Source organism: Crocuta crocuta, unplaced genomic scaffold, assembly GCF_008692635.1.
Source record: "Crocuta crocuta isolate KB4526 unplaced genomic scaffold, BGI_CrCroc_1.0 scaffold28, whole genome shotgun sequence".
Classification (NCBI taxonomy): Eukaryota; Metazoa; Chordata; class Mammalia; order Carnivora; family Hyaenidae; genus Crocuta; species Crocuta crocuta.
In genome coordinates, this window is record NW_027533256.1 from 10,151,554 (window position 1) to 10,161,810 (window position 10,257).

General features: G+C 53.0%; 1 protein-coding gene across 1 annotated transcript in view; it reads left to right on the forward strand.

Moving 5' to 3' along the window:
• The window catches only part of CHAT (choline O-acetyltransferase), a 41,737-nt gene that overhangs the window by 22,992 nt on the left and 8,488 nt on the right, over positions 1–10,257 (forward strand). Inside the window, exons 7-10 of the mRNA XM_077746443.1 lie at positions 3,279–3,448; positions 6,027–6,127; positions 7,003–7,131; positions 9,665–9,787. Coding sequence (XP_077602569.1) covers positions 3,279–3,448; positions 6,027–6,127; positions 7,003–7,131; positions 9,665–9,787 — 523 coding nt within the window. The remainder of the gene's footprint in view (positions 1–3,278; positions 3,449–6,026; positions 6,128–7,002; positions 7,132–9,664; positions 9,788–10,257) is intronic.

Below are 10,257 nucleotides of genomic sequence, written 5' to 3' on the forward strand. Positions count from 1 at the left end.
GTGGACCAGATCAGGGTTTCTGGAGCTGGACTGGCGTGATTGCTTGAAACATAGGGAGGCCTGAGGTCAGCAGCAGGGTCTTGTGCTGTAGGGTCATGCACAGTGCGGTAGGAGACAACAGGTATAGAGGGGACTGTCTAGCCCTGAACCCAGGCGCTATGAGGCCAGCCTGCTGGACTGAGTAGAGGTTCCTTGTCTGCACTGAGCAGGCAGCCAAGCCAGCATGCTCTGGGTATAGAGAGTTCTGGAGCACAGGAACTCTGTCTAAGCTGTTCTCCCTACACCAGGCACAGGGCCAGTCCTGTTAGAGGAGCTCAGGAGGGGTTTATAGTGAAGCTCTGTAGGCAGAGTAGGAAAGGAGCCCCCCCACCCCCCACCCCACAGTGGGACAGCCTATGCTATGATGTAGAGATGAATGAGCCCTGCTGTCTAAGGAGCAGCAGGAAGTATGAGGTCCATGCAGGGATTCAGGGGAGGTGACCCCAGAGGGGCAGCATGATGAGCCATGGGACCCAAAGGGCTATATTTAGATTCAACCTTGTGGGCAATAGGAGTAATTTCAGGTTGAAGAGGATAGCCCAGTGACAGCACTACACTGGGGAGTAGAGGGAAGGGCAGTTCCTCAGGGCTTCAACTGGTAAACCTTTAGATCTTTAGGACATGGCCTAAAGCCTTGAAGTTGATCAGACCCCAGGAAATCCCAGGAAGCCATGCAGAAGATAATGAGTCATCCTGGCCCCACTGGGACCAAGAGGGGTCCTGAAAGTGCAGTGCTCTCCAAACCCTCATCTAGACAGGAAGTGGGGAGCAGATGACCCAAGGTTGGGCTGGCTTGCTTGTCAACCTCTTTCCCAGAGTGAGACTTGCTCTGAGAGGGATTTGCAAAAAGTGGGAGGAAGAGGGTGGGTGAGGACTGCAGACTCTCTTCACATTATATTATGCGTGGACACCTCTCATGAACTGGAGAAATCACATGGGCAGAGCAGGCAACACCCAAGTGGCCTTGACATCCGTGTGCCCAGAACAATGGCCCCACTCAAGGCTTGCTGCACTAGGGTGGGGGAGAGTCATCATACACCCCAGTGAGGGTGCAGCCCAGAAAGGTTGAGGTGAGGCCAAGAGCAGGGAGGAACAGACAGTACCTTATCAGGGGCCACTCCAGGTCCCTAGCTGGACAGAAGAAAAGACAAGCTACCATTGGCAGTGTCAAGCTGTATATGGACTCAGCCTCCCATTGACTGGGGAAGGTTCTGTTGGCCTGGCTCCAACCCACAGGCAGGACCTAGATGGCAGACAGAGGCTGTGGGGAGACCTTGACCTTGAGGGTGTGGAAACCACACCTGCTCCCACACATTCCCTGGACTTCAGAAAAACAGATTCCAGATGGCTCTTAGAGATGATGGGCATAATTTTTGGCTTGAGGCTCCTGAAGAAGAGAAGCTTCCAGAGCCAGGGGCTCTGAAAGAAAGAGTTCTGACCCAGCAGTAAGTGGATCCTAATAGGGAGGGGAAGGATAGGAGAAGAGAGGTATGTATGGCTGGACATGCAGAGGGCTGCATGCTTCGGCTTGAGCTGACTACAGGAAATAGAAGGACCAGCACTCAGGACCAGGGCCTGCCCAAGTGCCTGCCTTGATGGGACAAGAGGTGGGGGGGAGGGGTCCTGACTGTTATCTTGGAGGGCTTCTCAGCCCCCAGAATGCTTCTGTCTGACAAACAGCCTCCTGGACAGGGACCTTGAATTTCAATACCTACAGGGATCAAGGGGTTAAATGAATGAGAGAGGACTATGATAAACCAAGGGTGCAGCTTCTTGGCTCCAGCTAATTCTTGCAGTGTGAGAATGTGAACCCAACATCACCAGATGGAATAAGTTAGGATTAGATTTGGCCATGTGTGACAGAAAACCCAAAATAATAGCGGCTTAAAGAAAACAGAGGTTTCTCTCTCTCTTGTGTACACCAGAAATGAGCCACCCAGAGATGATACATGGTGGCTAGGCTTCTTCCGTCTCACTGCAATGATGTAGCCCTGCATCCATATGGTCCAAAATAGAGGCTAGAGATCCAACCATCACACCTGTGTTCCAAGCAATGGATAGAGGAAGGTGGGAAGAGGGACGAAGAGCACAAGCTAGTTATCTTTCAGGAAGTCTCCTAGAAGCTATCACATTGTGTTTCTAATGCTGTTGGCAAAATTTAGATTCATGGTTACCCTTAATGGTAAGGGAGGCTGGGCAATGTAGCTTTAGTTCTGGTTCTCCCCATGCCAACCTAAAACCAGGCACTCTGTGACTAAAGGGAGAATGGATATTGCCATCTGTGGCTAGCAATCTCTGCCACATAGTGCCCCTTTGCCTCCAAATACCTTGCACCCCATCTTCCGTGCATAGAATACTCTGGGACTTGGAGGGAGGGGTAACTCTGCATCTCATCCTGTTACAGCATCCAGCCCCAAAGTCTGCATAGAGGAAGGGGTGGAGGCAGAGGAGGCTGCCCAGGGCAGCCCATCTGGCTGGGCCAGTTCTATTCCAGGAGGAATCCCATTCCCAATGTCCCCCATGGAGAAGTCAAGCTGCCTTGCTGACACTTCTCCTGCACAACCCAGTGCCTTTTAGCCTATTTGTCCTGATGAGTTCCACATGCCTGAAATGGCCCCAGGAGGCTCACCTGGCTATGGCTTCAGGGCAGCCCGGCCCTTCCATCTGCCCTCTGCATTGAGATAACTGCCGACGTGGCAGGGGGCAGGGAGGGCAACACCTCGAATCCCTCACTTCAGCTTTTCATGTGAAACTGACCGATGTTTGAATTTCAGCAACGAATGTTCAAAAATCATAGTTCAGGACAAATAAATGTGCCTATGTGTCAGATGTGGCTCTCAAGTGCCACAGTGGGGTGGGGGGGCAAGGAGGGAGGGATTGGAGCTGCTCCCCTGGCAGAAGCTGGCCCAAGAGTTGAACATCCGTGGAGAAGGCCCCGCATGAGCCCCCTCATCCTGGAAGGCAGGGCCAGTGACCACCCATTTTGGGGCAGCACTGGCCACAGCTGAAGAGCGAGCAGGGCTCTTGCAGAGACCCTGAGAGTGAGCTGGCCGCTGGGATTCGCACAGAAGCTCGGACAGCCTGCCTGACTTCATCGCCTACATGCTGGGGTTCAGAGAGGGGTCGGGACTGACTCAAGGGCTGGGTGTCTGCCTGTGATATGTGAGGCTCTGTGGAGGGGACCTCAAACGTCGGGTTTGTGGGGGTAGGTGGTAAGGCCTTGTTTGCCTGGCCCACAGATTCCACCAACCGGGACGCACTAGACATGATTGAACGCTGCATCTGCCTGGTGTGTCTGGACGCCCCGGGGGGCGTGGAGCTCAGCGACACCAACAGAGCACTGCAGCTCCTTCACGGCGGAGGCTGCAGCAAGAATGGAGCAAACCGCTGGTATGACAAGTCTCTGCAGGTAAGCCTCCCCAGTGGCATGGCCGGGGGCCTGAGCCGACACATGCGGACGCCCAACAGGCTCGCTCGCCGGCCTGTGCTGCCTAGGAAGCTGCACTGGGAGCCAAGGGAGCCGACGCCCCTGGAAATGTGTTGGTGTCGCTTCTCAGGAGCAAGTGCCCAAACCCATCTCAAACCCTTAACCTTCCTGCAGCCTGTGCCAGGCACGTGGGACCTCCGAGTCAGACCTGGGGCTCACTCCCCACTTCTCTTCACACGCTATAAGGTGACAGACATCTGGGGTCCCACTGAACACATCCTTAACATATTTGGCACAAATCACGTCTGATGTCCAGAGAGGCCAACTTTCCCGAATCTCTATCACTCTGGCCTGGCTGTTTCAACACACCTCCCTCCGTCCCTGAGAAGTAGGACAGCCCCGCATCTCCACAGAAGGGAAGTCATAAAGTGAAATAAAGCAATCCATATATTCTTCGTTCACATGACATCAACCCAGAAACAAGACATTCACTGTGGCCTGGAGAAAAATACTCATGCAGGTGTGGATGAAGTCGGGGTTGGGCCATTCCTTCCCGTTCCTCCATCCTTTTTTTTCTCCAGGGTGTCACTCCTGAATCTGACCTTGTTTATTTTTAAAGCCACCCCACTTTCGGGGCGCCTGGGTGGCTCAGTTGGTTAAGCATCCAACTTCGGCTCAGGTCATGATCTCACGGTTCCTGGGTTTGAGCCCTGTGTCGGGCTCTGGGTTGACAGCCAGCTCAGAGCCTGGAGCCTGTTTCGGATTCTGTGTCTCCCTCTCTCTCTGACCCTCCCCCGCTGACACTGTCTCTCTCTCAGGAATAAATAAAAAACTTAAAAAAAAAAAATAAATAAAGCCACCCCACTTTCACAATGACCATAGTAAATAGCCAGCGATCTCTATGCTTTGGGCACACATTGCTCACACTCAGAAGCATTTCTAGGCAACATTTCATTTTTCTCTTTCTCTGGCCCCTCTGTCCTGGTTATCCTTTTTATTGGTTTGCATATTGATTCTGCTATTTCTGATGAGTTCTCTTGCTGCTGCGCTAGCTGTCTTAGCCTCCGCCGGTGGTGCTAATGGCTTGTAATCTTTCATGGAGCAGCTGTGGGAATGAAATGATATAATGGATGTACAGGACCGGAAACATAGCAAGCCTCGGGAGTTGTTTTTAAAAAGCACTGTTTTCCTCCCTTTCTTTTAGTGACAGGGACAGAAACTCACTAATGCGTGAGGGGGCACAGTCTTCCCCTCCTGCCTCACATGGGAGCCCACCTCTGGGCTCTTTTCGCAGGCAGGACAGATAATCAGGTGAGCTGGAGGAGCCCAACAGGCAGGGACCTGAACTGAAAGGATCAAGAGCTAGTCTCAGGACAGGAAAGCAGGGGACATTGGGGGAAAAGAGAAGAGAATCTGCAAGGGATGAGTTTTGAGAAAGACGACGTGGAAAATTGAAGAATGAGAGGAAAGATTTGGGTCATTGGCAGGTGTGAGAGACTGGGCAAGCCAGGAGGAGAGTCAGCTCACGTGTGACTGAGTGTTACAGCACCCTGGAAGAGTAGCCGTAAAAATGTCGATAGCTTGTTTGTTTCCTTGTTTGCTTATGGACAGTGGACCAGACTCTCCTGAGTGTGATGCTGTGCTGAGCCCCTGTGGGCAGCTCCACCTTATCTGGGGTCTTTATTATTTTCTCCCAGCACTTCTGTACACGCTGAGTGTGTCCCTTTTCCGAGTCGGCTAAGTACAGCCTTGGTAAAATCTTTACAGTTCCTGTGGACCTTTCCTATCCCTTCTCTCTAATCCTCAATCCTGGGAACTGGGCCTTAATGGATCCATTTTAAATGGGAACAAACTGAAGCCAGAGAGCTGAGATGTCTTGTTGAAGGTCGCCCAGCTGGCGGACAGCAATGTCAGACCTGGAACCCAGGTCCCTGGCTCGAAGCCCAGACGGCAGGGAGCGGAGCATCCTCAGAACACCTTTCCTTCACTCCCATCAAGAGGCAGTTTGTTTCTCCCTAGGAAGCCACACACCATCTGAATGGGATCATTATCTTTCAGTCATTCAACAAAATCGTTGAGCATCTACTATGAGGTAGTCTGGTCTGGATCCTGGGAATAAAATCAAAGGTGGCCAGGCACACAGCATGGACTCAGACACATAACCACACAAAGCTGTACAGGCTCGTGGCCCCGGTGCACACTGTGATGGGGAAACAGGGCTTAACGAAAGCTGAGGGAACTTGCCCATGACCTGAGGAAAGTATGTACAGCTTCAGTGTGAGCTCTCAGAGATCCCTGGGCTACTTCAGCCAGGGAACCTTGGGCACTACCCTCAGTGCCCAAAGCATTTCTGGGAAGGAGGTCACACAACAGCGCAGCCTTGAGGACCCCACATTTCTGAGGTCATGGCATATTCCAGAAGCATTCTTTCTGGGGAGATCTTGTGCTTTGGTGTCCTTGGAGGAGAGGTCCCCTCCAGGTCGCCTGGCCTGAAGCCAAGGGGCCAGTTTGAAATGCAGACTCTATCGGATGTGCCCTCACTTCTCTCTTCTCATTGTAGTTTGTGGTGAGCAGAGACGGCACCTGTGGCGTGGTGTGTGAACACTCCCCTTTCGACGGCATCGTCCTGGTGCAGTGCACAGAGCATCTGCTCAAGCACATGTGAGTCTGGGAGCAGGGCCCTTTTTCAGCAGCCATAGGAGGCAAAGCCAGACTGCCAAGGGGCTGCCAAGCTAGGCTGAGAAAAATTTGGGTGTCCATCGGGTCCAAGGGGGAGGCTTGCATTCGTCTGGAAAGTTTCTTAGCAAAACGTGGATTTGAAAACCAGCTTGACATCATATACTTTATCTGCCATGGACAGAGGGAGGCAGACTGGACAACAGGTTTGGGGCAGTTAGGAGAAAGCTTGGCAAAGAATTCTCAGCCCAAAAGGAACACCTGCTTTGGCCCAGCGAAGCCCAGAGCAATACCTAGTGCTGTTCCGAGTCAAGGCTGGGCTCACTGTTGACCCAGCATGGAGGAGGGCAGGTCCCATGTCCTTCCATCCCCCTGGGCTGCGTCTCTCTCCCTAGTTTCCAAGCTGTCCGGACTGGGTGCTTCTCTATCCCTTAAACACACCGACTTCTTTTTGTCTATTCACGGCTTGCCCATTCTGTCCTTCCAGAATCTTCTCTCTGAATCTCAGTTATAAATCTCTACCACAATTTAAGAACTCTTTAGGATCCCTAAAAGCCCTCATGGACAAAAGAACACAATTTGCTTCTTCGGTTTCCCTCCAAGGGTTTTATAAATGTCAGTGGTAGAAAGCAGTGGAGTGGGAAAACAGGAAAAGAAATACTGGGCTCTGGAGCCCGGCAGCACTGGCTGGAATCCTGGCTCTGCCACGTGCTCATTTGAGCCGCTTCGCTGAGCCTCAGACTATGTTTCCGGGGGCAGCTCATCCCCAGTGAAACTCCAGCCACTGAGAACCAGGCTGCCTGCAGCTCCCAGGCCCGCAGCTCCCAGGGCCGTGGGAGGTCACCTCTCTGTGTCTGCAGGGTGAAGAGCAGCAAGAAACTGGTCCGAGCCGACTCTGTCAGTGAGCTCCCGGCCCCCAGGAGGCTGCGTTGGAAATGCTCCCCGGAAATTCAAGGCCTCTTAGCTTCTTCAGCGGAAAAACTTCAACGGTATGAAGTCCAAGTCTCTTTTAGGGTGACGCTCCGGAGTCACCCTGTGCCCATCCTTAGCGCGACCCCCTCCCCCCAGGCTGATGAGGCAGCCTGGGAGTTTCCAAAGACCCCAGCTCTTTTGTCTTCCCTCGCCCACCTCCATTACCTCCCTCACCCCCATCATGGAAATGTATTCAAACTAAAGGGGAGTTATAACTCTCGGGGAAATAACCTTGCTAGAGTATCCATCATTTCCATAAAATGCAAAAATGAAGCTATTTTTTTGTGGGTTTCACCTGACTGAGCAGAGTCAAGGCGGGGAAATCACCCCCCTTCTTTGGTGTGGGGGAGTAGTAAACAACTGGTTTGAATAGGTCATTTGAATCCAAGCTATTTTGATTTGCTTGCATTTACACTGCAACTTGACAAGGGGGCCATTTTCCCCCAAGGGAAGGGAGGCAGCCCAGACCCTAACGGGGACCATGCAGGAGGGCCCAGGATGGGTGTGTCATCACTAGAATGGTGGCAAGTTGTGGAGTGAGCTGTAGGCTGGCAACTAGGTCTGGACCTTGGTTGTTCATTCCCTCATTCGGTAAGCGAGCATGATTCATTCATTCGGTTGTTCATTCATTCATCAAACATGTGCAAAACTCTAGAGTGTGCCAGGACTGTGGAGAGGCTGAGGGCACCAAAATGGATATGCCCTGGAGCCTGCAGTCCATGCTCCCCCTGACCTCCAGACCAAATGTCCAGTAGACCCCCCAGACCAAAACATGTGCCACAATAAAATGCCCAGACCAGAGAAAGGCATACAGACCTGAACTCACAGAGGATACAAGGGTGGAATTCTACCAGGACATTGTGGGATGGAACTGCAATGGTGGGCATTGAAGGATGGATAGGAGTTCGTGGTGCAGGCAGAGGAGAAGAGGCAGAAAGGCAGCTTGTTCAAGCTTGTAAGGCTCCTAGGAGATCCAGGCAGGCTTGGAAACCAGCAAGTGAGAGAATTGCCAGAACTGAGGCACTAAAGGGAAGTTGAGGCCACATTGTGAACACATTGCTGCTCTTGTGTTGTGGGGCAGGTAAGCGGTCCTGCAGTGATGAAGAGCCTCTGGAGGGTTTTGAGCAGGGCGGTTCAGGGAGCCGGTGAAGGGACTGTGGGAAGAGCATGCGTGAGTGGGACAGATCGTGGCCAGTTTCGAAGGGTAGAAAGGACGAGGCCACCGCAGGCTGCTATGGAGGGTGACTGACTATAGCGAGCGAGTGGGAGAAGCCCCGGGATTCCTCCACGAGTGGTGCCCATCTGTCAACCTGACGGGGCTGTTCTTGGGATGAGCAGGCTTTCAGGAGAGTGAGTTGGCAGACTGGCAAACCCTGGGCGGAGAAAACCCCACTCACTTTCAGAGATCTGAGTGGGACCCCCAAGGTTCTCTTTCCAGAGGTGGGGAGCCAGGAGAGGACCGAGGCTGGGAAACAGGAGGAGCCTCGGGGGTCCTGAGCCGCCTGTGGAAGGGAGCAGGGTCTGCGTGGGCACGGCTTGGGCAAGAGGCTTCCAGGTGTCTGTGTGACCATGAACTCAGCCTGCAAAGAAAGTTGGCTAATAGGCTGGACTGCGGGGTGAGTCTCTCTAGGTCCCCAGAACCTGACATGGCCCCACTGAGAGCTGAGCTCCCATGAGGAAGAGAGAATAATTCAAGGAGGGGCAGGCAGAGGGCATCTGCGTCCTGAGGAAGTACATGAGTGGAGGCTTGGGCTTGCCTGCCCAGGGCTCTGTGTTCACATATGGTCAGTGTAGACTCTGCCAGATAATATTCCAATGGACAATCATCCCAGACCCCAAACTCACAAAGGAAGAGACTGGTCAATCAGGGATGACAGGTGCTCAGGGGTCTCAGTGAAGACCCAGGGAATCTCCCTGTTACTCTGACAGTGACTCACGGGCAGTAAGGACCTGGGTGTGCCACGAGAGGCTCAGCAGCAGTTTCCGGGGTTTATAGCTACCAGCCAAGCCCAGAAGAGCAGCCTTTGCTGGGGTGGCCGTGACCACAGGGAGGCCCCAGGTCTTTCCTCTCATAGCACAACAGGGAAGAGTCTCTATGAAGAGACATGGCTTACAGCCATCTGAGAGACAGGCCATTCCCTGGGCAAGGGTGGTGTGCCCGGTCTGGCAGAATAGCCAGGATGCCAAAAGAACCTGAGGATGGGGGACACACCTTCCCAGACAGGTTACACGAATGGTCTCCTTCAGGCCTGTTTCTGTGGGCAACGGGCTTCTAGGATTTTGTTTGTGGGCACTATTCTCCCTTCCCATGCAAATGTCTCTCNGGCAAAGCTTCACCTTCAGCTCAGAGGAACCCTGGTCTGGCGTGCCCTCTGCCATTTCCATATGTCAAGGCCTGTCTCTGACACCCCACATGTTCCTGGTGGGTAGGGACTGTGTCCTCAACTTCCAGGGCACTAGGCTGTAGACCAAGCTTGAGCTCTTAGTTAGACTGTGTGGTGCGTGCATTCCATTTTGCACTTAGCAGCACCTCTTCTTTTTCTTCCACAGAATAGTAAAGAATCTCGACTTCACCGTTTATAAGTTTGATGTCTTCGGGAAAACATTCATCAAGAAGCAGAAATGCAGTCCTGATGCCTTCATCCAGGTGGCCCTCCAGCTGGCCTTTTACAGGTGAGCAAAGCCTGCTGGCAGACTGTCTGCCCAGGTGGGCTGACTGACGAGCTGCTCTAGGCTCTAGAGACTAGAAGCGTCCTGGAGGGAGAAACGACTTTCTGTGGGCCTAGGAGATGGGAGGACCAGGGCAGGCTGGGTTTGAAAGGAGGTGCCATCTGAACTGGGATTCAAAGTGTGAATCCAGTCCCAGAAAAGAGAAGGAAAAGCATCACGGTCCGGAATTTGCCCGAGCGATGGCCCAGGTGCACAGAGCTCCAAGGGCCAGAACGCTGAGCGAACGATGTGGGTGATGGAGGCTGCCCTCACCCAGCCTCTAGCTGTACCCTGTTCCTTGATAAGGATGTGGAACCACCATGCCCCCCCACACCCACTGTGGGTTAAATCAAAGAGTTTGAACTCATCTTTGATTGTCCCTGTCTCTCATCCCCCACCAGTGACACCACCATGTCATTCTCCAGCTCTCTCTC